Source organism: Schistocerca serialis, chromosome 8 (assembly GCF_023864345.2).
Source record: "Schistocerca serialis cubense isolate TAMUIC-IGC-003099 chromosome 8, iqSchSeri2.2, whole genome shotgun sequence".
NCBI classification, from domain to species: domain Eukaryota; kingdom Metazoa; phylum Arthropoda; class Insecta; order Orthoptera; family Acrididae; genus Schistocerca; species Schistocerca serialis.
In genome coordinates this window covers 340,465,686-340,493,405 of record NC_064645.1, presented here as the reverse complement: position 1 = coordinate 340,493,405, position 27,720 = coordinate 340,465,686, and the positions used below count along the sequence as shown (strand labels likewise).

General features: G+C 40.3%; 2 protein-coding genes across 5 annotated transcripts in view; one reads left to right on the top strand and one right to left on the bottom strand.

Moving 5' to 3' along the window:
• The window catches only part of LOC126416746 (multidrug resistance-associated protein 1), a 407,893-nt gene extending 390,789 nt beyond the window's left edge, over positions 1–17,104 (bottom strand). For all 4 annotated transcript variants that reach the window (XM_050084584.1, XM_050084585.1, XM_050084582.1 and 1 more), the window contains exon 1: positions 16,921–17,104. The gene's annotated coding sequence lies outside the window, so the exon portion shown is untranslated. The remainder of the gene's footprint in view (positions 1–16,920) is intronic.
• LOC126417009 (piggyBac transposable element-derived protein 2-like) lies at positions 11,103–11,684 on the top strand. The gene has a single exon (XM_050084897.1). It carries the CDS (start codon positions 11,103–11,105, stop codon positions 11,682–11,684), a length of 582 nt encoding a protein of 193 aa, XP_049940854.1.
• Positions 17,105–27,720: the final 10,616 nt, after the last annotated feature.

Sequence of the window (27,720 nt, the reverse complement as noted above, 5' to 3'; positions counted from 1 at the left end):
TAGAACTACTGACAGCTTTGGGAGAGCCAGTCCTGGCAAAACTCTACCATCTGGTGAGCAAGATGTATGAGACAGGCGAAATACCCTCCGACTTCAAGAAGAATATAATAATTCCAATCCCAAAGAAAGCAGGTGTTGACAGATGCGAAAGTTACCGAACTATAAGTTTAATAAGTCACAGCTGCAAAATACTAACGCGAATTCTTTACAGACGAATGGAAAAACTTTCAGAAGCCGACCTCGGGGAATATCAGTTTGGATTCCGTAGAAATGTTGGAACACGTGAGGCAATACTGACCCTACGACGTATCTTACAAAATAGATTAAGGAAAGGCAAACCTACGTTTCTAGCATTTGTAGACTTAGAGAAAGCTTTTGACAATGTTGACTGGAATACTCTCCTTCAAATTCTAAATGTGGCAGGGGTAAAATACAGGGAGCGAAAAGCTATTTACAATTTGTACAGAAACCAGATGGCAGAGTCGAGGGGCACGAAGGGCAAGCAGTGGTTGGGAAGGGAGTGAGACAGGGTTGTAGCCTCTCCCCGATGTTATTCAATCTGTATATTGAGCAAGGAGTAAAGGAAACGAAAGAAAAATTCGGAGTAGGTAATAAAATCTATGGAAAAGAAATAAAAACTTTGAGGTTCGCCGATGACATTGTAATTCTGTCAGAGACAGCAAAGGACTTGGAAGAGCAGTTGAACGGAATGGATAGTGTCTTGAGAGGACATAAGATGAATATCAACACAAGCAAAACGAGGATAATGGAATGCAGTCGAATTAAGTCGGGTGATGCTGAGGGAATTAGATTAGGAAATGAGACACTTAAAGTAGTAAAGGAGTTTTGCTATTTGGGGAGCAAAATAACTGATGATGGTTGAAGTAGAGAGGATATAAAATATAGACTGGCAATGGCAAGGAAAGCATTTCTGAAGAAGAAAAATTTGTTAACATCGAGTATAGATTTAAATGTCAGGAAGTCGTTTCGGAAAGTATTTGTTGGAGTGTGGCCATGTATGGAAGTGAAACATGGACGATAAATAGTTTAGACAAGAAGAGAATAGAAGCTCTCGAAATGTGGTGTTACAGGAGAATGCTGAAGATTAGATGGGTAGATCACGTAACTAATGAGGAGGTATTGAGTAGAGTTGAGGAGGAGAGGAGTTTGTGGCACAACTTGACCAGAAGAAGGGATCGGTTGGTAGGACATGTTCTGAGACATCGAGGGATCACCAATTTAGTATTGGAAGGCAGCGTCGAGGGTAAAAATCGTAGAGGGAGACCAAGAGATGAATACACTAAGCAGATTCAGAAGGATGTATGCTGCAGTAGGTACTGGGAGATGAAGAAGCTTGCACAGTATAGAGTAGCATGGAGAGCTGCATTAAACCAGTCTCAGGACTGAAGACCACATTAACAACATGGATGACAGTGGTTTCCAGTTTGAAAAAAAGGAAAGGTAGGAGTATAGTAGCAGACAAATTATATTTCTTTGTGGAGGAGAGGTTGTCTTCGTCAGATTCGCGAATTTAGACGTGAGGAATGTAATATTAATTACGTTGATGACACTTGGGTTAATGCGGGACATATCTCACTGAAAGGAATGACAACCGTTACTGATTAAGAGGCAAGCTTCTGTTGCACGTCTGTAACAGGGATAAAAAATGCGACAGGGAAAGGAAAGAGGTTAATTATTGTGCATATAGGTAGATAATTGTGGTTTTGTGGAAGTGATGATTTAATTTTGAATCTAACGAAACAGGAGATTATCACGAAGAAATGAATGAAGTGTTGAAGTGGTGAAGTGGTTTAGAAATGTTCTGCCCAAATTGGAGCCCTCTAGCATTAGTGTTATAGACAATGCATATCACAGCGTGAAACTTGGGCGAAGGCCGCAAACATCTTGGAAAAAGCAAGACATTGTATCCATTGTAGGCCAATACAGTGTTGTTGAAGCTGTTAAGCCTGCACGTCACATTGTCGTTACGTTACCAACGTACTACTACAATCTAAACCCAATATAACTTATCTGGAGCCAGGTTTAGGGATTTGTCGCGAGAAGTAACATGACATCTGAGCTGCCAGACGTACTGAGACTAACGGTTTGTCACATAATACAGCCGAACGACAGCGGGATGCAAAACCGCACGCCATAAAAGAAAAAAATGTGGCGCTTGGATGGTTTCGTGGATTCTGTTGTTGATTACCTCTTTATTAATGCAGCAGATGGCAATTCCACTTCTAAAATGTATTCATCGGATTCTGATATGGGACAGTTCAGAGATTACCAAACGACTAACTATACCGTGAAATTCCTGCAGTTCTCTTACGTTACAAACAGCTTACGGCCTTACGCAGAAAGAGTATCCTTTGGTTTATTTGAGAATTTTCATCACTCTTGTATTTAATTACTACAGTATGTTAGCTAAGAACAAGAGTGTATGTTTTCCTTCTAGCTTTAAATTCTTTCAGTCCATGAACAGAGGCTTACGCTATTCTCGGGACCAATGTGAGAAAAACAGACATTTTCACAACCACATATTTTGCTATGGTTCCCTAACTGTTTCCGTTAAGCAATAACAATCTGTTACCCTAGAAACGGTGACAAATTTCGTTTCAGCACATTCAACGTAAGCCTTTCGCTGAAATTTCAGAGCATGGGGCTGGCTGATGGGATTTGCTCACAGGTGGGACTCCGAGGTTCGAACCGCATTATGGCAGTTTTGCAGTGTTTTGTTTCATTCTGATTAAAAATTAGGAGATGTTCACAGCTATATTGCTTCTCTGCAGGTCTCCTACGTTTAACTGCAACTTATCAGGTCACTGCGTGTTACTTGTACTAGCCGGTCGGGCCAGTGCTGTCTTAAGTTGAAAGCGCCTGTAAAGCTGTTGTCCCATACTATCGCTGAGTAGATGTACTTTTAACGCACAGCATAAGACGTATACTTATCATCGTATTGGACTGTACTCTAGGCAGCTTTGTTTCCGCTCCTCGTGAAGCGAAATCCAAGCGTGTCCAGCAAACACGGAAGACTACAAAGTGCAAGGTTTACAACAGATTAATTCGTACGATGAACGCAGTACAGCAACAGTACGTAGATCACTGAAGCAGCAGCGTCCCGGGTGACCAGAAAAATGCAGATGTCATTTCGGCGTGCTGGAGGGCACGTCAACAAAGCTAGAGATCGGTATCAAGTCTATGTTGCGGAATACTGTAACAATGGGGCTAATAGATGGTCACGTTTCTGTGGTGAAACATTACTTCCTATAATATCTAAAGTACTGGTCACAAATATTGTTGTAACGGTTCGGGGTTACAAGCAAATCTACTGAAACCCGCTCTCCCTCCGCAACAAGTCTACGAAATACATGGAAATTAGTTGTACCCAAACCACACAGTGGGTCGTAGATATAGAAAATGCCTCGGCACGTTAGACAATGAACGGAAAAAAGTGCAGAAGAGTGACGTAAGCGAACCACAGAACTCGTCCAGTCTCACCGACGTCCATCTGTGGTAGAATCGTAGAACATACTTCGAGGTTGGACGGTGAGGTATCTCTAACAGCTGGCCCTCCACGCCAACCAGCATGGATCCAAAAGCATCAATATGCCAATCCCTACTCGCCCTTTCTTCACAGGACATTCTGCAAACCAAGAGTCATGGAAGGGTCAAGGAGATCCAATGGCTGCAGTATTTCTTGACAGCCAAGAGCTTTAGACTTGGTACCACGCCAACGTTGATTAACCAATGTACGATGTTGTATGGGTAACGGGGTGGCGAAAGGAAGGGCATCTGGCCAGCTCTTAAGACGTCAAACGGGCTGACTTTGAGCAGGAGGGGCACCATAGGACTTTAATTTCCACTGTTCCTCCTTCTACAAATAAATTCATGAAACTTTGTCATCAGGACCAGAAAGGATTCAAGATTGACACTCACAGCAGTGGAAGTTCAAAAACTTTTTTTACATCCGAAATTTCGTCGTTTTTCACTTACTATTGGTTGCATTTGTTGCTATAGGTACACTTTTTCGTAAGTAAAAGATTCTTCGATGAATTTTGCACAGCATACGAACCATTCTTACAGGTGTATGAAACTAAGAGTTTTCGAAATCTATTAAACACTGTGGTCAAAATTGAGATAATTAACTGTAAAATTTGAGTTTTCTCTAAACATGAAGTTTAAAATGTAACAGCTTGTCCACTTTTTCATAAATTAAATAAATTCTAGAGTCTCGCACACACCTAAGTATGGTTTGTATGCTGTGCAAAATTCATCGAAGAATCTTTCTTTCTTGTGAAAAGTGTACCTATAGCAACAAATGCAGAAAACAGTAAGTGAAAAAATGATAAATTTCACATGTAAAAAATATTTTGTTATGCTGTGAGTATCAATCATCCTAGTCATGCTAACAAAGTTTTCTGAATTTATTTGTAAGAGTCTTGACAGTGGAAATTAAAATGTCCTGTGGTGCCTCTCCTGCTCAAAGTCGGACCCCCCTTAAAATCAACCACGTCAAATCCATTTATAATCATGCAATCAGGCCGACCCTGCGCACATGAGAGAAAGGCAAAAGAAAAAAGTTTTTGTTGACTGGCAAAATGCAATCAGCCCACAAAGCAGACTGCTTACAACTCACTAGTGCTGTCCATCGTAGAATACTGCTTAAGTGTGAGAGACCCAATCCAAAGACGCCGAGCAATGTATAGAACGTACTGAGAAGGGCGGGAAAATTGGTCACAGGTTTTACTAGCGGGAGAGCATCATTCGAATGTTGAAAAACGTGAACTTGTTGAGGCTTGAACACAGAAGCAAATTATCCGGCGAAAACCGAATTACAAAATTTCAAGAATGAGCATTTAATCGAGAGACTAGTAACGTTAAGCTGCTTACGTATAGCTCCCGTAATAGCCATTAAGACAAAGACAACTACATCACGCAAAGAGGCACTTACGAAGTCATTATTTCCGCGTTCCATGCGCCGAAAGAAACCCATCTTGTAGCAAAATACTAAGTGCTATGCCACGCCATTCACTGTGGTTTGCCGAGACTGTGTGATGTACTATAGATCGATATGATTATCTTGTACCTTCTACGGTATCAACGTTCCTTGCAGCAAACACGCCAGCTCGCCTTCGATCAATGCTTCCTAACAAGGAGGTTATTGTCCATGAGGTGTAAAATAGAATTTCCCATGAGGTAAAAGCAAAAGTGTACTACTGTATTTCAGTCATGAAACTAAGTTATTTTTAATAGAGCCTTATAATGATCACTATTCCGTACGAATGTAGTGCTGATTGTGCTAGTATTTGTTTTCAAATACTGGCATTAACGTGTGAGTGCGGTGGGGGTTAGTTTGGGTAACATCGTTCTGACATATTACAAATGCTACACTCATACTTTCTACTTTGTGCCATGCGTCTATAAATATCTTTTGCGAGTGCCTTGTCTAAGTGGTACATAGTTGCCACAATTTATCTGCACAGAGATTTTAATCTTGTTGATTTTAAATGGGCAGTAGGGCGTGGATGAAACAAATGTCATTAGAGAGAGAAGTTTTTGTTTTGTTAAAGTTTGCTACCCTCAGTGTGGATAGCTGACTTTTGGGGAGTCATAGGTAGCGCTTATGATGCACTGAATTGCGCCATCAGCCCGTAAGAAAATGATCGTTACAAATAGTTCATTTCTTTTGTCTGGACATCTAAAAAACTAAATGTGATTTATGTTTCGTCGTTTTAAAAATGAAATAACGTTGGTGGTCGGGATACGGCGGGGTGGGGTTACTTTACTAGCTAACATCTCGTTTACTACACTCAAGGATAATGTTCTCGTACCCCCATGAACCATGGACCTTGCCGTTGGTGGGGAGGCTTACGTGCCTCAGCGATACAGATGGCCGTACCGTAGGTGCTACCACAATGGAGGGGTATCTGTAGAGAGGCCAGACAAACGTGTGGTTCCTGAAGACGGGCAGCAGCCTCTTCAGTAGTTGCAGGGGCAACAGTCTGGATGATTGACTGATCTGGCCTTGCAACACTAACCAAAACGGCCTTGCTGTGCTGGTACTGCGAACGGCTGAAAAAAAAGCAAAGGGAAACTACAGCCGTAATTTTTCCCGAGGGCATGCAGCTTTACTGTATGATTCAATGATGATGGCGTCCTCTTGGGTAAAATATTCCGGAGGTAAAATAGTCACCCATTAGGATGTCCGGGCGGGGACTACTCAAGAGGACGTCGTTATCAGGAGAAAGAAAACTGGCGTTCTACGGATCGGAGCGTGGAATGTCAGATCCCTTAATCGGGCAGGTAGGTTAGAAAATTTAAAAAGGGAAATGGATAGGTTGAAGTTAGATATAGTGGGAATTAGTGAAGTTCGGTGGCAGGAGGAACAAGACTTTTGGTCAGGTGAATACAGGGTTATAAATACAAAATCAAATAGGGGTAATGCAGGAGATGATTTAATAATGAATAAAAAAAAATTGGAGCGCGGGTAAGCTACCACAAACAGCATAGTGAACGTATTATTGTGGCCAAGATAGACACGAAGCCCATGCCTACTACAGTAGTACAAGTTTATATGCCAACTAGCTCTGCAGCCGATTAAGAAATTGATGAAATGTATGATGAGATAAAAGAAATTATTCAGGTAGTGAAGGGAGACGAAAATTTAATAGTCATGGGTGACTGGAATTCGACAGTAGGAAAAGGGAGAGAAGGAAATATAGTGGGTGAATATGGATTGGGGGACAGAAATGAAAGAGAAAGCCGTCTGGTAGAATTTTGCACAGAGCATAACTTAATTATAGCAAACACTTGGTTCAAGAATCATAAAAGAAGGTTGTATACATGGAAGGATCATGGAGATACTAGAAGGTATCAGATAGATTATATAATGGTAAGACAGATTTAGGAACTAGGTTTTAAATTTTAAGACATTTCCAGGGGCAGATGTGGACTCTGACCACAATCTATTGGTTATGAACTGTAGATTAAAACTGAAGAAACTGCAAAAAAGTGGGAATTTAAGGACATGGGACCTGGATAAACTGACTAAACCAGAGGTTGTACAGAGTTTCAGGGAGAGCATAAGGGAACAATTGACAGGAATGGCGGAAAGAAATACAGTAGAAGAAGAAGAAGAAGAATGGGTAGCTTTGAGGGATGAAGTAGTGAAGGCCGCAGAGGATCAAGTAGGTAAAAAGACGAGGGCTAGTAGAAATCCTTGGGTAACAGAAGAAATATTGAATTTAATTGATGAAAGGAGGAAATATAAAAATGCAGTAAATGAAGCAGGCAAAAAGGAATACAAACGTCTCAAAAATGAGATCGACAGGAAGTGCAAAATGGCTAAGCAGGGATGGCTAGAGGACAAATGTAAGGATGTAGAGGCTTATCTCACTAGGGGGTAAGATAGATACTGCCTACAGGAGAATTAAAGAGACCTTTGGAGAAAAGAGAACCACTTGTATGAATATCAAGAGCTCAGATGAAAACCCAGTTATAAGCAACGAAGGGAAAGCAGAAAGGTGGTAGGAGTATATAGAGGGTCTATACAAGGGCGATGTACTTGAGGACAATATTATGGAAATGGAAGAGGATGTAGAAGAAGACGAAATGGGAGATACGATACTGTGTGAAGAGTTTGACAGAGCATTGAAAGACCTGAGTCGAAACAAGGCCCCAGAAGTAGACAACATTCCATTGGAACTACTGACAGCTTTGGGAGAGTCAGTCCTGACAAAACTCTACCATCTGGTGAGCAAGATGTATGAGACAGGCGAAATACCCTCCGGCTTCAAGGAGGATATAATAATTCCAATATCAAAGAAAGCAGGCGTTGACAGATGCTAAAGTTCCGAACTATAAGTTTAATAAGTTACAGCTGCAAAATACGAACGCGAATTCTTTACAGACGAATGGAAAAACTGGTAGAAGCCGACCTCGGCGAAGATCAGCTTGGATTCCGCAGAAATGTTGGAACACGTGAGGCAATACTGACCCTACGACTTATCTCAGAAAATAGATTAAGGAAAGGCAAACCTACGTTACTAGCATTTGTAGACTTAGAGAAAGCTTTTGACAATGTTGACTGGAATACTCTCTTTCAAATTCTAAAGGTGGCAGGGGTAAAATACAGGCAGCGAAAAGCTATTTACAATTTGTACAGAAACCAGATGGAAGTTAGAGTCGAGGGGCACGAAGGGCAAGCAGTGGTTGGGAAGGGAATGAGACAGGGTTGTAGCCTCTCCCCGATGTTATTCAATCTGTATATTGAGCAAGGAGTAAAGGAAACGAATGAAAAATTCGGAGTAGGTAATAAAATCTATGTAGAAAAAATAAAAACTTTGAGGTTTGCCGATGACATTGTAATTCTGTCAGAGACAGCAAAAGACTTGGAAGAGCAGTTGAACGGAATGGATAGTGTCTTGAGAGGAGGACATAAGATGAATATCAACACAAGAGAAACGAGGATAATGGAATGGAGTCGAATTAAGTCGGGTGATGCTGAGAGAATTTGATTAGGAAATGAGACACTTAAAGTAGTAAAGGAGTTTTGCTATTTGGGAAGCAAGATAACTGATGATGGTCGAAGTAGAGAGGATATAAAATGTGGACTGGCAATGGCAAGGAAAGCATTTCTGAAGAAAAATTTGTTAACATCGAGTATAGATTTAAGTGTCAGGAAGTCTTTTCTGAAAGTATCTGTATGGAGTGTAGCCATGTACGAAAGTGAAACATGGACGATAAATAGTTTGGACAAGAAGAGAATAGAAGCTTTCGAAATGTGGTGCTACAGAACAATGCTGAAGATTAGATGGGTAGATCACATAGCTAATGAGAAGGTATTGAATAGAATTGGGGAGGAGTTTGTGGCACAACTTGACAAGAAGAAGGGACCGGTTGGTAGGACATGTTCTGAGACATCGAGGGATCACCAATTTAGTATTGGAGGGCAGCGTCGAGGGTAAAAATCGTAGAGAGAAACCAAGAGATGAATACACTAAGCAGATTCAGAAGGATGTAGGTTGCAGCAAGTACTGGGAGATGATGAAGCTTGCACAGGATAGAGTAGCATGGAGAGCTGCATCAAACCAGTCTCAGGACTGAAGACCACAACAACAACAAAGTTAGGAACCACTGTGTGGATGTTATCTTAACTTAAATCGTCTTCATGTATTAACATGTTTTATAAAGATCCCAGCTGAAACAATTACGTACAAGTTTCACATGGAAAGGAAACCGTGAGAAACAACGTGCAGTATAACACAGCAAACAACAACGGCTACCTCACATTACTGGGGTTGTGCTCAGATTTCCCGCTCCGGCAAAGCCACCTGCTATGACGACACTGGGGAGAACCTGCAGCATACCTGACGCCGCCATCTGAAATCTCAACATACACTTTTGCCTTTTCTCCAACACAAGACCTAACCGAATTATTAAAACTATATCAAAAATATAATCCTACGATCCATCAGCACACATTTATAACTGCATTCCTTTACCTATTATTCTTGGCAACAGACAGCGTGGTTGAAATGTGCGTTTGGGTAATATCAACAAAGTGTCACAATCGAAGACACATACTTATGAGTGAAACTGTTCTATACTCTTGAAAGCAATTTTTATGCCAACAGTTTGCACTTTGTTGTTAAAGTAGGAAACTTAACGCAATGGTTAAAACGAACATGTATGGCCAGAGAGGGGCATAGTGTGCAGGGGAAACAGCGACTATTTAATTTTATCAGGACAGCCACAAGTCGCAATTAGTATGTTTTATTTTTAAAGTTTCGACTATAATTTTAGTAGAGCGGCGTCATTAAAACTGCAGTTTACATTGTCAGCGATGTAATCAGCCAACTACTGTATTTTAACCCTTTCCAGCCCAGTGATGCCATATGGCATCATCATATTTAACTTTTTCCCAAGGCCAAACTATTTGTCCAAGGATTATAAACAAGTGTGCGGGGCTTTCTAAAGTTCATTGTTCTTAGGTTGGCTACCGTGAATTCGCTAAAACAGAGAGCACCAAGCTACAATGCCTCGACAAAGGATTGTTGCATGGTGTCTACGGTACAGTGCACCCAGCTGGACTTTCAAAATATTATATCAAGGTAAAGGCAGCAAACTAATATAAAAGTTGCACCAATAAATTGTTGAAAGTGTAAATTAACTAGTAAACACTTTGAAAATAATGCTAGTTACGGTAATTTTCTGCTTGGAAGTCACAAACGCGTGTGATTCCATTTGGCATCATTGAGCATTTGTTATGTTACCAAATGTAGTACATGCAAAAACTTCGACTAAAGTTTACCATAATGTGTAATATTTTCAAGTTTCTTTTGAAGCTTTATTATACTAACTAATAATATGTTAAAATTTTTATTGATATAATTTACCAGTTTTTTTTGCTGCTTTAGTAAAAAATTCCTGGTTTGTTTACCAGATGATTCGCAATCATAAATCATTATCAGAAGAAATATTGCTGCTTCTCGAAGGTGATTTTCCTGATTTGGACCTTGATATGTCTGATGTGGAGGAAGAGATTGAAACTGCTCAGCAGCAGGACCCTACTACACTGGATATACAGTTTCTTCAAGGAATGGACCTTGATATGGTTGAAATTCTGGACCCTCAAGCCAATGATGATGATTATGTTCACTTAGCTTCAAGATTACTTGCTGAACCAAACCTTGCACCAAGTCACTCAGCTCAGAAAATTCAGTGTGATACACACTGGGATCTTCGGTGGAAAATGAAGGACATTGAAGAAGTGGACACATCATGTAATGCAGTTTTTTCCGCCCCTCCAGGAGATGAACTGACACCTTTGCAGTGTTTCAGAACGATGTGTAGTAATGACATTATCCAGAACCTAGTCGAGCAATCTAATCTATACTGCACACAGAAAACAGGTGCATCCTTAGATACAAATGTTCGTGAAATAGAAAAGTATATAGGGATAAACAGGTGTTGTGAAAATGCCTAGTTACAGAATGTACTGGGCAGAGGCTACAAGATTTTCTCCAATAGCTGACTCAATGCCTAGAAATAGGTTTCATAAGCTAAGAAATTATTTACATGTGAATGACAACACTAAAATGAAACAAAGAGAGGACCCTGATTATGACAGGCTGTTCGAGGTGAGACCATTTGTTGACAAAATCAAACAAGGTTTTTCAATTATTGAACCTGAGGAATATCATTCAGTGGATGAATTAATCATTCCTTTCAAAGGTCATTCATCCCTGAAACAGTATGTAAAAAGGAAACCACACAAGTGGGGTATAAAAGTTTTTGCCCGTGCTGGTTCTAGTGGAATTTTGTACGATTTTGAAATATACCGAGGGAAAGGAACTGTACATAATGATACTGGTCTTGGTATAAGTGGTGATACTGTAATAAGGCTTGTGGAAGGACTGCCAAAATATAAAAATTTTGAAGTGTTTACAGACAATTGGCTCATCTCTTACAATCTTATTTCTGCCCTGAAAAACTATGGCATTTTGGCTGTTGGAACTGTTAGACCTGCAAGACTTAAAGGCTGCAATCTAAAAGCAGACAGTGAGCTGAAAAAGCAGGGACGAGGATCATACGATTATCGAACTGAAACAGAAAGGAACATCTTAGCGCTGAAGTTGTATGATAAGTCTGTCGTTCTTGCATCATATACAAACGAGTAAGTCCAGTAGAACCAGCGAAACGTTGGTCGGTGGGAGAACGAAAATATATTGATGTTCCAAGGCCAGACATTGTTAGAGAATATAACCGTTCGATGGGAGGAGTTGATCTGCACGACATGCTGGTTGCTTTGTATAGGAGTAATATTGATGTGAAAAGATTTTATCTAAGGATCGTATTCCACCTCCTTGACATGTGTGGCTCCTATACCGCCGACAGTACAGACAAAGAGAAATTACCAAACATGTCTTGATTTTTCGGTCTGATGTAGCTCATGGACTACTAAAAGCAGGAGACATTTTGGTAAGAAGACGAGGACAGCCATCAGATGACAGTCCATCGCCTACAGTTGTGAAGAAACGAGCCCCATTGGTTCCCAGCCCAGTTGATGATGTAAGGTATGACAACATTGGACACTGGCCACAGCATGTAGAAAACAAACAGATGTAAATTGTGCATTACAGCATATTCTCGAACGAAATGCATCAAATGTAATAAACCTCTTTGCTTTACCAAAGACAGGGACTGTTTCTTAAATTTTCATGTGAAGTAACAATCATGTTGTAAAAACCATAAAATTGTCCTGAAATGCAAGTTGCATTATTGTATGTACTATTTTTGTTTAATAAAGTGCATCAAATTATGTCATTAAAATATTCATTCAAGTTCCATTATCAAGCACTGTGACATCCCAACCACCTGACTGAAGGAAACAAATCCTGCCCAATGATGCCATATGGAGTCATCCCAAATTTCACTCCACAAAACAAAAAAATAACAAAATGTCTTATAAATATATATTATTCCAATCATTGTGTAGGGAAATACGCGAAAAATTATTTTTTCCCACAAGTAAATAAAATTTGGGCTGGAAAGGGTTAAACTAACTTCTGCGTTCATGCACGATATTTTCATTACTCATAAAACACTGCAAATGATGTTTTAAATATTTTAGCTTATCTGGATCCGCAAAATTCCGATAGTTCGAACAAACACTGTGCAACTGCCATTTACCTAAAAATGGTTCATTACGAAATGTGACTACTGCAAATTAAAAACACACTACAATCTTTTCCAATTTATAGAAAAAAAATTATTAACCTATATTTAATTCCAAACCACCCACGATGTTTCAAATGAATAAAATTAACTCATATGGAAAAATAAACACGCACGGTTACTAGTATTTGCTATAATGCATTTCTGATACCTTCAATAACTAAAGCAACTAAGGATACTACAGCGATACAAATGAAACTTTACGTTCATTACTGTTAGCTGTTACACTTCGGCAAATACTCGGTATGAAGTAAAAGATCTCTCTCTTGTTAACAGTAAAACGAACTCAATGATGCCTTAAGTAGGAAGGATATAAAATGAAGACTGGCAGTAGAACGAAAACCGTTTCTGAAAGAAACCTTAACATCGAATATAAATCTTACGTAATCTTTTCTGAAGGTATCTAGAGAGCAGCCTTCTACGAAAAAGAAACGCGCACGATAAGCTGTTGAGACAAGATTGTAACAGCTACCGAGATGTGCTGCTAAAGATGAATCCTGAAGATTAGATGGTTAGCTAAACAGAACTGAACCGAATGGGAGAAAAATTTATGGGAAAACTTGACGAAAGGAAGGGATCGGTTGTGGGGGAGATCAGGAGGGATGATGGATTCATCAATTTGATAATGGAGGGAAGTAAGGAGGTTGAAACGGACGTACAGGGATTGGACAAAAATAAACACTGCAAGAAGTGCATGCTGTAACATTGGAAGGGGAGCTAGAATTCGAGAACGACTTGTCAATGACGCAAATGCCCTAACAGTGAGACGTGGTGTTGAAGCCATACAACCTGAACTACGGAGTAATTGAAGAAAGTCATTTGACCGGGTGAACTGTTTCACACTGTTTTCGACTTCAGACCCAGTTTACGTCCAAGGGTGAAACATGGAGGTGGTTCGGTGGTGATTTGTACAGCCATGTCGTGATACTCCACGGGTTACCGCCAAGGATTATGTCACCACTTTGGTTGATAAAGTCCGTCCCATGGTACCATGTATGTTCCCCTATGGTGTTCAAGGGCGACACGGCACCTGATCACATCGCTCGCATCGTTCAAGCACCGGTTTTGTGACACGAAGATGAATTGTCGCTTCTCCCCTGGCCACCACAATCGCCAGATCTCAATATTATTGACCCTCTGTGGTCTGCTTCGGAGAGAAGGATGCGTGATCGCTAACCACCTCCAGTAGCCACTCTCTTGCAGGGAGAATGTGATTCCCTTGAAAACCATACAAGACCTATATTTATCCATTCCGAGGAGACTGGAAGCTGTTTCGAGTGTCAGCGGATTTGCTACATCGTATTATGCATGATCACGTGTTTCTGTGTTTCCATATTTTGTTTACCGTCTGTAGGTTGCAGTAGTTAACGCAGAGACAAAGACTTTCTTACACAGGGTAGACTAGCTTGGAAGAGCGCCGTCAAACCAGTCATCGGGCTGAAGAGCGCAACATTCATGGGGAGGACGGGGTTGTGAATAGAGACGTAGGAAGACGAAATATGCCCTTTGTGAACACCAGCAGTAAAGTTCGAAACTGACCTACCGAGCTGTAGTGCGCCTAAATGTCCAGGTAATTGACAGTAGAATATAATGATCCACACTGCCACAAAAAAGCTTTTATGCTAAAAATACGAAATGTATAAGGTTTACAATACTGTCTGACGTAACAAGCCATATATTTTGAACACAATCTATTACGGTTAATTTGAAACATTCCTACTAAGTATATAGCTTCATCACAACTCGCAACAAACTAATTGAGATCTATAACATCACTGTCCAAAAATTTGGAAATTACGTTTCGCGCACCTGACTGAAAAACTGGTAACAGCATCAAACCTAGAAAATAAATTTGCACGGTATAGAACAGAAATGCTCACGCACCGTTTTCAGTATTTCACTTACACTACAGCTATGCGAGCTTGTAAATTGGAGGAATTTTTTCTTTTTCTTGACGTTTCCACCTACAATCGGCAAAGCCTGTCTGATGTTTGACAAGTAAAGCATCTTCATAACTTCCAGCGGTTTGCAACGAGCGCCTCATTCTGGCTGCAATTGTTTTCTACAGTTGGTCCGGATGCAAACCCTTCCTACGAAGGCTAAACCTCACGAACGCAACTGAAAAATATCCCGAAGTAAACTAAGCTCGTAATTTCTTGCTACTTTCGACTCAGATCTCAAGTTACTGGATTCACCGAATGTTAGCAGAAAATTTTGGAAATTACTGTGTCCAAAAATATAAATGCTTTCGGCAAAATGTTTGGAAGGCTCATTATCCTTCACCCTCAGCATCTGCGCCCGATTATAAAGACCTGAGCACGTGAAACTTATGGCCTCTATGAATCCCCACGTTATAAATGTATGAAAGAATCAAAGGCAAAAGTTAAAAAATAAAACCTAGTACGGCGATAGTCCCATCTCCAAGTTACACCTACACATTTTTGCAAACCTCGTCATTCGCGAAACAGACAGGAAATTTTAACAAAGCTTCAGTGAAGAAACAGCTCCGTTAACAGTTTAACGCTACCTGCGCTAACGGTTTCTATTTCAGTGTGCAAAATCTCTCAATGATCAGAGCAGACAGTCGACTGCATCAGGCAGAGCACAAAGCTATATATTTATTGTTTTGTTACGCTCTTCAAAAATAAACAATGAAGTCAAGTATTTCCTTAGTATTTCGAGGTTTACTGCTGTGATCCCTTTATGCTGAAATTAAATTACAAACAAAAGCGGTCTCAAAATGCGCTGTATGACTATAGCAGTTGTTGACAATTTAAATTGTGAGCTGCTGCGTAAGAGCCCACTTACAGACCACCATAATTTGTACGAAAGACTACTTTTCATTACGGGCTTTATCGCGGGAGACAGATTCCGCTACAAATCTTAGCTCACAGGGCGCTTGTCAAGTCTACCCCCGAAGAAGGTGTAACTTGAGTTCTAAATGAATGGAAGGCGAAATGTGGTCAGACTCAGGAACAACTTCATTTGTGGTTGCTTTTTTCACGGGCATTACCGCGCTGCAAATGTACGAATGTAAAAGCGCAATGCACCATGTGAAAGATGAAAATTACGAGGTCTTTAGCTTCTACGAGCAAATATATCTTCCTACTTTCCCTTCCAATCAAGCAGCACATACGTGACTAGTAAATTATGGCTGTAATATCCTAATTATAACTAATTTGACGTGGAAACGTACTTGCGCTGACAACGCAATGCATGATTAAAAGCGACAAACTGCAATACTTCATCAAACCAAGAAAATCCTATGGACACTTTTTGCGGTTTGCATGAGAAATTGATGTCTACCTCCAATAGCGGACTATCTGCTTTTGTTAAAACTAGTCACCCTTCCTTTCAAAGCGTTTCGTTGCCTTTTCAACAAGTATCGATTTAAAACTTATTTCTGGCTGGAATCAATTTCACGCAGAAAAGTTTCCTAAGGTTGTGCAAGCCGTTGAGAGCAACGTACCCACAAAACTGTTCCTAACGTCTCATATGCTGATTCTTTCAGAATAGCAGCGTGTGCACATACTACACAGAGTGCAGCAATCTTAGCGCAAATATTAGTTCGCGCGACGGTGTTCAATAACATTAGGTCTCACCGGAATAATGTTACATTCACGTCAAACATAGGAAGCATGTAACAAAATTTAATGATCTAATAGTAGCGCTAGCCTGGTTACTACAGCCACGTGGTGACGTTGCCTTTATGCTAACAAGAATGATAATTTTAAGACAGTTTAGCTTTAATTTTTACACTATTTTGTGATCTACAACAATAAGCAGCCGGGTCTGTGTTCTGCTTTTTTTTCTCCCAAACTTGGGAAACCCGTGGCGTGGATACGTGTTGCGGCGACCAAAAAAGCAACTTTATTTAGAACCTGTTTCGCAGAGAGCTGCTGAGCCATCGACCCCGATCTAGGCCACGGGGTTACCGGCTGTCTTAAGTTGCTACGCCCTGTGCTTTTCGTGCTTGCGCCCAACTGACCGTTTCGTAATGCCACAGCCGGTGCAAATACCGGCTAGCGCGCGTACATCGGGAAATTCGCTTAGCACCAATAGTGGTACGTTCTTTGATGGCTTGAAAAACGAATTTTATAACTTAGGTGAATTTATAGAGTGAAACAACGTTACCCGAAAGGCAAACACATATATTTCAGAAACGGGCTGCGTACTTACCTGCGCCAAAACTCTGTTACAAAAATCGCAGCGATGAAGAGTCGATCCCGTGACACGGCCACTACTAGCACAGACACACTCACTCACGTACTGGCACAAATCGCCCGCAGACCAACTCTGCTGACCACCACCACCACGAGACCACACAACGATCTGACTGCGTTCACGCCAACACGAACCTGCAAGAGACCGACTCCGAGTGATGCGAGGAGCCGGTGGCGGTAGTGCGCATGCGCGCCAGTCTGTCGAACAATGCGCATGCGCGATGGCGGCGACGCTGTTTACGTTAAGATGTCGGCGCAGTGCGGTTTGTCCGTTCGACCGAGAAGCTGCAGTAAGCCGTATCCGAGCGTCTGATACATTACAGCTGTCTTGTCAGACGAATCGTTAGGTTTTTTTCTGAGCGTCTAAAATGTGAGAGGAGAAAATATCAGTATGTTCAGGTGCCCTGATATACAAGTGAAACGAAATACGACGTTTGGCTTGTGTTTCAGTTATGAATTGATGTTCTGTTTCCTGGCGAATCCAATGAATTTTCAGGAGAGACAACTCAGCCGAAAGAGCAATAACCATTAAAGTTTATTCCACTTCAAACATAAAGTTGCTGATCCAGACTTAAAAGGGTATATTTTGTGCTGTTTTATACGTACCTTTTACCAGGCCGATAGTGAGGACAGGCTACAAAAACCATGTGTTAGCGGTGAATACTTGGGTTGTAAAACCAGACTTAAGTGAGTCAACATTTTTAATATCTTTTAAAGTGTATCATCTACTCAGTTCCAAATATCCTAAACAATACAGTGGCATGTTACAGATAATCCAGGTCAACTAGCGAGGAAGACTCCATTTGTTCATATCACAAAAAACCAATAAGCATTCTTATCATGAACTTGTAACAGGAAGAGAACCGTTACAGAACTGTTCGGATATGTTAAATTTCCAGTATTAGTTTACACCTGGATAGCACAATCTTCCGTTTTGTGCGTTTAAAACAGCTAAGACAAGCTGATTCTTTACTTTCGTAATTCATGTACCTGCAAATTGTGTCTAAATTAGGATATGCGCATAAGTTACAAAATCCGTGGAAATTATCGAAGGAAAAATTAATGCAAGTGTCTGAGCTCCGTTAGATGAAATCGTTTATGAAGCCATCTCCGTGATCTCGGGGTTTAGCGTTGCGGTTGCTAGTGATATAGTTCGGATTATCAAGTAGCGGTGGAAACATTTGAAACGGTGCATTCAGTCTCACGAAACCAAATGCTGTTTTAATATAGTAGATAGCGATGCTAACACTGAAATCGTGACAGTGTTGTCAAATCGAAATGCTTTCAAGCGTCTGGGGAGCCACTCGACGTTTCATTTATGCGTTAGCAAGTCTGTCACAGAGAAACTCAATTATAACCTTCATGCAGGGTAATAACTTAATTTTTTAAATTTCTGTTATATGCTCGCTCGAATGCCTTTCTACTGACGTAATTTGGTTTCTAACGAAAGTTATGTATCGTTATACTGATGTCAGTGACGAGGAGTATTGTCACATTTCTGGATATCCGTTGCTCAAATTTACAACCACTCTGGATAAAATTATTTCCAGTTTTTGTAAATCGTGTCAGGCAATTACCATGATGATCGACTAGATGTAATCGTTGTCATTTCTCTCCATTATCACGATGCATAGCAGATCATGCCGAACGGTTGAATTTCTGACGAGACAATTAACTTCTGTCTTTCCTTTTACATCCATGTCTGTACTACGCAATCAGATGTGCACTGTTACTAAAATTACTTTGTCTACTGTTGACTGAATGTATGAAGGATACCTGTTGTTATGTTCCCATGTGGACAGTATGAAATAGGTATTCGTCGCTACATCGTTTCAAATACAAAACACTGCACGCCATCCCAGGAACTTTTCTTTCTGGCCGAACTGGCCTCGAAGTCCCAATGTTGGAAGCCCCACCCCCGTCTGCACCCTGCCTTTCCTCATTCACTCATCCCCTCTGCCTCCATCCCCTCTCAGACAAACTCACATTACACTACACCACAGAACAGACGCTCTACTCCGAGTTGAGTATGAAAGATAAAGTAAGTGCTAAAAACCTTTTAAAACAAATTATTTTATTTTAATATTTTAGTAAAAGGAAATAGCCTAGGATTTTTAACTTTTTTCCCGATGTATCATAACATGTAAAGTGAAGACTATTTTGTACATCCAAATTCGGGGCACATTAAATTTTTTTATTGCAAATCAAGATTTTAATTAAATGTAACAAATAAAAAAATATCGCTTTTATTTGTTAAAGAAGGACATTAATTTATATTTTAATATCATCTTGTAAGATGAAGGAATTGAGCAGACATACTGTATTTATTAGTGCTGTGAATTTTCTTCAGCATATCTGTATTCTTCAACAGCACATGAAAGATTCATCATAATTCACATAATGACGTAGCATAGCGTAACAGTATGTAGCTCACAATAATTCGGGTATAATTGCGCGCGCACAGATGACATATGGTGGGGAAGTCAGCTTTGTACCTTGTGCACAATAATGTTATTGGGTACTTTTCGGAACAGTAGCAGATCTTTCAGTGTCATCAACTAATAATAAAACATAGCGATACAAGTGGAATAAATATCTCATTGGGGATAAATCGTTTCACCATTGTTTAGCCCGGAAAAAATACGAGTCTCGAATTACCTTTGAAAAAGTTTGAAAATAGCTACAAAAATCACGACTGTCACAAAAAAACGGTACAGTATGAAATAGGTATTCGTCGCTACATCGTTTCAAATACAAAACACTGCACACCACCCCAGGTACTTTTCTTTCTGCCCGAACTGGCCTCGAAGTCCCAACGCTACCGGCCGGCCGCTGTGACATCCTCAGCCCACAGGCGTCACTGGATGCTGATGTGGAGCATGTGGTCAGCACACCACTCTACCGCCCGTTTTGTCAGTTTTCCTGACCGGAGCCGCTACTTCTCAGTCAAGTAGCTCCTCAGTTTGCATAACAAGGGCTGAGTGCACCCTGCTTGCCAACAGCGCTCGGCAGACCCCATGGTTACCCATCCAAGTGCTAGCCCAGCCCGACAGGGCTTAACTTCGGTGACCTGAGGGGAACTGCTGTTATCACTGCGGCAAGGCCGTTGGCAAGGTACGTTTTATTGAAATGTAAATCCAAACTGTTTCTTATGACGGTCTTAACCCTAGAACGGTCGGGCTGGGTCTGTGGGACTCAATAAATAAATCACTTGCAACAAATGACAAACAGTATGTTTAGATCAAATGTCGAATTTTTATTTTGAATAGGTACTACTAAATGCTATAGTGACATTAGTTCAGCTTTCTTCATCATACAACAATTACGGTAAAAAAAAAAAAAAAAAGACTGAAGCATATACATCTTTGTAGTACTAAATGTCAGTAAACTGAAAATACAAGTAAATTTGACTGAAATAAGAATATAATGAGAGTAAGATGTAGAAATAAGAAGCAAAAATGATCAACTTTCGTTGTATAAATGGAAATCATGACTTTGAAGAATAGTTCATGAAATATCGTCGTCTAAAGTTACCACTTTTCAAAACAGTCGCCGCAAACCATTTCTGCATGCGCCAAGCATAACCACAATTTGCAAACTTCGCAAAAGTATTTAGTTTTGCTGTCCTTGCATTTGTAGCATCTTCCCCCCCTTTTCCCTGGTTGCGGATCTTCGATTATTCGTTGTTCTTCGGTACTGGAGAGGTTAGAGGCAAGCCTGCGAATATCGCGCGGGAGGTTTGGTTGGGTTGCGCGCATTGTAAAATATGGTGTTAATGAGACACTTTCCTAGTGTTCTGAGGTATTCTCGTCTAACTGATACAGTTTTGTTGGCTTTGAACACTATGTAGCCATTCAGAGCTGCAATGTTCAATAACTGAAAAAAGAGACAGAGGCCACCGTCTTGTCCCTCTAGCATCAGTATATTCACCACACACAGCGTCAACGACGTCTACGCCGCCCTTGGTTTTGTTGTAGTACATTATTATACTTGGTTTTTTTCTTTCCACCGCTGTCACTGTCAATTTCATCATCATGGTGCGTTGACGACAAAAGGAGTACAGATTTGTTCCGTTTTGGTAGATATGAAAGTAATGTGACATCTTCCTGAAATCCCAACATACTTGAGTACTCTTCTTTAGATTTTTTGGGTAAAAAGTTAAACGGAATTTCAGGCTTTTTTTTAACGCACCAACAACAGTAATATTCTTTTCTTGTAATAGTTTTTTGACGATTGGGTAAGAAGTAAACCAATTGTCTATCGTCAGATTTCTTCCAGACTCTTTTACTGGGTCTACAAGACAGAAAACATCATCTGCCGTATTACTGACTTTGTACGGTCCTTGGGGTTGTGCACCTGCATAAACTTCCAAATGTTTTACGTAGTACGTTTTAGAACAAGCCAGGAGGAAGAGCTTGATCCTATACTTGGCAGGTTTATTTGGGATATACATCCTGAACCTGCACCTGCCTCTGTATGGAACGAGCATTTCGTCCAAAGTAACTTTTTCTGACGGAGCAAGATTATCTTGTGCTTTTCTTTTTTCCGTTGTATGCATGTTGTCAAACCTGATACAACAAGTCAAAAATCTGAACCTCTTCAGTGACATACTTGCACGAAAGATTTCTATTCCTGTCCCATCTGTATTCAAAAAGTTTTCATTTTACCGCCATGCAATGTTCCAGTTAAATAAAGTAGGCCAAAACATGCCTTCAGTTCATCAAAATTGGTAGGCCTATCCATGTTCGGGTCACTTGCATAATTGTTTCGAACTGAATCAATATAGCTATTGGTTGATTCAAGAACTGTATCAATCAATGCATTGCTAAAAAATAACTGCCATGATTCTAGCAGGGAATGTACATCCATCGCATCTCGAATACTTCCAGGCAAATGCATTGTAATTATGTGGTGGTGTCTTGTTCGAACGCTTTGTGGGGAACACGATTTTCGCCATTTAGTTGCTTTATTCCTTCCTTTGTAATAGAGTATAGGTGACGTACCTGAGTCAGTCAGAGGAGCTGTACTTGAATCAGCAATAGCAGGTGCGTCGGTGTCGGCAGATGACTGAACATCTTCCTCCTCATCACCGCTTATTTCACTATTGCTGTCATGATAACTGTTTATTTTGAAGTCTGGGTCCGCATCAGAATCGTCTGCTTCAGTCTGATCATCATACAAAATTCTGCAAATTTCCCTGTCTGAAAGACTTTCTCTTGCCATGTTATACTGCAGACTACTGACAATGATAATTCGGTGTTAGGGCATCACATATACGTAGTTCACGAAATAACTAGTTACTCAATGATACACCAAAATAAAGCCGGCCGAAGTGGCCGTGCGGTTAAAGGCACTGCAGTCTGGAACCGCAAGACCGCTACGGTCGCAGGTTCGAATCCTGCCTCGGGCATGGATGTTTGTGATGTCCTTCGGTTAGTTAGGTTTAACTAGTTCTAAGTTCTAGGGGGCTAATGACCTCAGCAGTTGAGTCCCATAGTGCTCAGAGCCATTTGAACTAACCAAAATAAAAATGGGGTTGCACCGGCAGAAATGAGTTACATAAACGGTCGGGCTGGGTCTGACAGACCGGCGCGCCTTTTGAAAGACTGCCAAACAATGACTACACGAAGAAAAACCTTATTCACGACAATAATGCTTTCTCTCGGATGTTTCAGGAAGGTAGCAGGGCGCTCGAGCCAAATCAGCAACTATAGGAATATAAACTCAGTGAAACAAAAACCAGTGGGTCTCACAGACCCAGCCCGACCGTTCTAGGGTTAATTATCCGTTTTCAATTTTTTTTTTAACAAACCCACTATTGTTACAGTGACCAACGAAGATGCTTTAAACAAAGCGAAACGAGTTCGATCTAAATAAGACTTCATTATAGTTGCAAAAGACGGCATAACTCTCACATTAATTGTAATACTGCGATTGTAAGAGGCCTTAAAAAAACAGACTCGTTAATGTTGCAGGTTTTCTGTCCTGCGCATTACGTCTCGGCCATCTGAATGCTCTTCCTCTCAGTGATTCCCTGCTTGTAGTGACGTTACCCACAGCTGGTTCAAAATACTTTGCTATTAGCACCATTACTGATACAGTTAAAATATAAACTCACTGTTAGGTCATGCGGTATTGATGAATGTCACCAGCTTATTAAAATTTAGTTTCGAAAGCCGTGTGGCCGTTTTTTTCCCCCTCATCACGTTTTAGCATAGAATAGTTGTTGAAAGCTGCGCATGTTCCTTGTAAGTATGTATGACACTAACCGCTGACGCACGCTTGTTTGGTGGCGCTCGACTCGGATGTACTTGTAAGCCGGTTCGAATTCCGGTGGTGAAAAATTTCCCCTGCCAGTATTTGGGCGGCAGCGGAAGGAGACGTAAGATCCTGATCACCAATTTTTGCGTCAATGTTCTGAAGTGCGGACATGTGAGACTTTTGATGGCAACAGTCCGACGGTGGCCTCCTTGGTGATATTCAAGAGGAGTAAGTAGGCTGTGTGGCAGCACAGGATTTCAACTCCTCCCTCCCCTTCAACAACAATACAAACCCAAGACTGTACTGTACAAGCACTCGCCACAGCCACACAGGCACTCACCTGAAACTTCATAACTTCCTCAATCCCTACGTAGCACACACGCTGATCCAAGTTTTATTGTTTATTTAGGGAATCATCCGAACTTGCTGCGGCCTGATTATAGGTTTTACTTTACACCATGTGCTTTCACCGCATCACTTGTTTTCGGCTATGCGTATTCCCAGCATCTGATTAAAAAAGTTGTTTATCGGAGTGTCAGTACAGCTTCGAAAAATAAAGGTAGTTTGTCTTTGCTTCCAGTAATTTTGGATTAGAATGTGTTTAGACTACACTATAGTATGATAATATTCCCTACACTGTCGAATAAGTGATTGTTTATTTCATCACAACAATATAGAGATATATTGTTTCGATGTATCAATGGGACTACGCTTGGCAATGACATATTTTCTCATTTTGGTGTTTAATACTGATTTTTCCGAGTATTGCACGTGTTTCAATAATTTTGTAACATTAATGGAATTTACTTTGAATATGTTCTAAAATTTTTGTGAATCATACGATTTTTTAAAAAAATTAGTAGTTCAATCTTATTTTGTCCACGAACAATGCAGTGATCACCATAATAGCGTTTTCGTCCATAAAATCTAAGCTCAGGACTGAGGAGCATATCAGGTCGCAGGAAAGCAACGGCACATTATTTACTTAAACGAGCACTATGCAAATAGCGGCGATGCAGGATTCCTGCATCTGCTTCCCTACACTCATGGAATGTTAGGCCACTTTGACATTTTAAATGAAGTCATTCCGCTTTTGTTTGCGACTATTTTGATATGTCAGTTCCAAACGTTGTGCAATGTAACCCACTTAATGTATAAATCTATGACACGCCGCCGGTCGGAGTGGCCGCGCGATTCTAGGCGCTACAGTCTGGAGCCGAGCGACCGCTACGATCGCAGGTTCGAATCCTACCTCGGACATGGATGTGTGTGATGTCCTTAGGTTAGTAAGGTTTAATTAGCTCTCAGTTCTAGGCGACTGATGACCTCAGAAGTTAAGTCACATAGTGCTCAAGGCCATTTTTTTGTGACATGCCGTGTAAGAGCAGTAGCATGAGGTGTTGTGAGTTTATCAGCTGTTTCATGTACCCTATACGTTATAGAAGATGGCAGGGGTCAAATAAAGGGAGCGAAAGGCTATTTACAATTTGTACAGAAACCAAATGGCAGTTATAAGAGTCTAGGGGCATGAAAGGGAAGCAGTGGTAGGGAAGGGAGTGAGACAAAGTTGAAGCCTATCCCCGATGTCATTCGATCTGCATATTGAGCAAGCCTTAAAGGAAACAAAACAAAAAATTTGAGTACGAATTAAAATCCCTGGAGAAGAAATAACAATTTTGTGCTTTGGAGACGACACCGTAATTCTGTCTGAGAAAAAAAGGGCCTGGAAGAGCAGTTGAACGAAATGGACAGTGTCTTGAAAGGAGGATATAAGATGAACATCAACAACAGCAAAACTAGGATAATGGAGCGTAGTCGAAATAAATCAGGTGATGCTGTGGGAATTAGACACTTAAAGTAGTAGATGAGGTTTGCTGTATGGGGAGCAAAATAACTGATGATGGTCGAAGTACAGAGGCTATAAAATGTAGCCTGGCAATGGCTAGGAAAGCATTTCTGGAGGTGAGAAATTTGTTAACATCGAGTATAGATTTGAGTGTCATGAAATCTTTTCTGAAAGTATTTGTATGGAAGTGAAACATGGACGATAAATAGTTTGGACAAGAAGAGAATAGAATCTTTCTAAATGTGGCACTATAGAAGAGTACTGAAGACAGATGGGTAGATCACATTACTAATGAAGAGTTACTGAACAGAATTTGGGAGAAGATGAATTTATGGCACAACTTGATCAGGAGAAGACATCGGTTGGTAGGATATGTTCTGAGGCATCAAAGGATCATGAAGTTAGTATTGGAGGGCAGCGTGGAGGGTAAAAATAGTAGAGGGAGACCAAGATATGAAGATACTACGCAGATTCAGAAGGATGTAGGGTGCAGTAGTTACTTGGAGATGAAGAAGCTTGCACAGGATAGAGTAGCATGGAGAGCTGCACCAAACCAGTCTCTGGACTGAAGACCACAACAACAACAATGTAACATTGTTGTAGAGCTGGTGCAATAATGATGTAAACAGTGAAGTTTAAATTTCAGGCAGTATGCGTCATTTCACCAGCTCTGTAACGTATATGGTATACGGAACAGATGATAAATTCACAGCAACCCATGCATCTCTTGTTAGAAGCATGTCACAGGTTTATATTATTGAGTGAGTTACAGCATCCCACAGTGCTCGAAAACGACAACATGTCGAAATCGCAGTCGCAATAAATAATGATTTAGCAGCCAAAAGCGAAATGATTTCATTTAAAAATTTCACGAGGGTACTTGGACTTTGTTGTATACGATCAGAAGAATGCTCGAACTAAGGTGTTTATACCACTAACTGTCTGTAAACAATTGTAAATCTTACGGTTCTAAAGATATTTTGCTCAAAATGTCGCACATGTTTGCTTCTGCAAAACAGCCACGCCTTTCCGCAACCTCTTGAGAATAGTAGTTCATATGGTGTAGTGTAGCAAAAGATGATACATCCGTGGTTAAAGATTTTGAGTGGTAGGTTATTCGGGACAATGGTACTGAAGGAAAACTATATGAAATGCTTAGGAGACCTATTTGTTGCAGAGTAACGTGATCTTTGAAAGGACCTCCACTTTAGAAACTTTCTTGTGATGTGTTCTACAAGAAGCCTGCCCTGAGAAACTGTGGTATATCAGAGCAAAGCAATAATCTCCGTCACAGAAAACCGAATATTAGCCCTAAATACATTAACATTTTTACAAACCACTGTGAAATGTATGGCAGAGAAAACTCCCCATTATACAACCTATAACGTTTTCGTGTGTCACACTTTCTTATCTGCAATGCGGGTGCTTTTACCACTATCACTAACTGACAATCTAGAGGACTTGAAACCTTCAGTGTAGCTAGGAACCCGATGACAATGCAATAATAATGTTTCATGGTAAGAACGATTGGTGGCAAATCCTCGTGTGAACTCGATTCTCTCTAATATTTATCTTCGGGATCTTTTCGTGAGTTAATCGTAGGTGGAAGCAATGTATTGGTTGACTCAGGTGAAGAGAAACTGAAATAATCCTGAAATTTACCGCATGTCTCTGTCGTAATCCAATCAGAATGTTCGAAATCGATTGAAAAATATGACACACAGAAGCTTAAAAGCAGAAAATAATTAGCAAAACAAGAAACTTTTTAATGTAACACGTTTTTAAAACCCACTAAAAAGCCCCATATACAATCCTAACCTACAGCCCTGAAAACTTGAGATGTGATTTTTTTAAAAGCTATGAAACTACTTGTAGAATTTAAGAAGGTGAGCTATCAAAGTCTTTGCAAAAATACCTGCACTGTAATAAACCTAGGCAGGAATCGATTAGAAGATATAATTCTTACGCAAGGTATAGGACAAGGGAGTGGACTATCATCTAACCTTTTCATTCTTCGTAAACTGAAATGTAAACAAAGGAATTAAGGTATCGAATGAGGAGTGCCTGAATGTGCTTCTGTTTGCAGATGATACCGTTTTTATTCAAAAGAATGAAGATAACGCCCTAAGATCGGCATACCAGCTAGACGAAATTTGCAAATAAATAGAAATTTGAAAGTTCTATTAATAAAACGAAAATAATGGAATTCTAAGGAAGAAATCCAGTTAGATGAAAAGATTGTTTTGGATAATTCAGTTTTTAACAAGTCTCTCAGATCTGCAGATAATCTCTCAAATTTCTTATTTAGGCTACGCTGTAAATTTTGATTATGACTCTGATATTGAAAATAAAATGTACAAATTCCAAGCTGTCTGTGGTACCATTAGCAAAACATTGGGCCATAAAGTACAAAAAGAGACCATCATTCTATTTTATAAAGTGATGGCAGTTCGTGTGTTACGCCATGGAAGCGAAAGGTGGTTTACCACAAAAAACAAGAAAATAAAATTCAAACTGCAGAGATAAGATTCTTCAGGAAGACGATGGACTGCATAAGAAGAGACGTAATTAGAACTGAAAATATTAGAACAGTGTTAATTATTTTCAACGTGAATGAAAAAATTCAGATCTGTCGTGAAGATTGGAGAC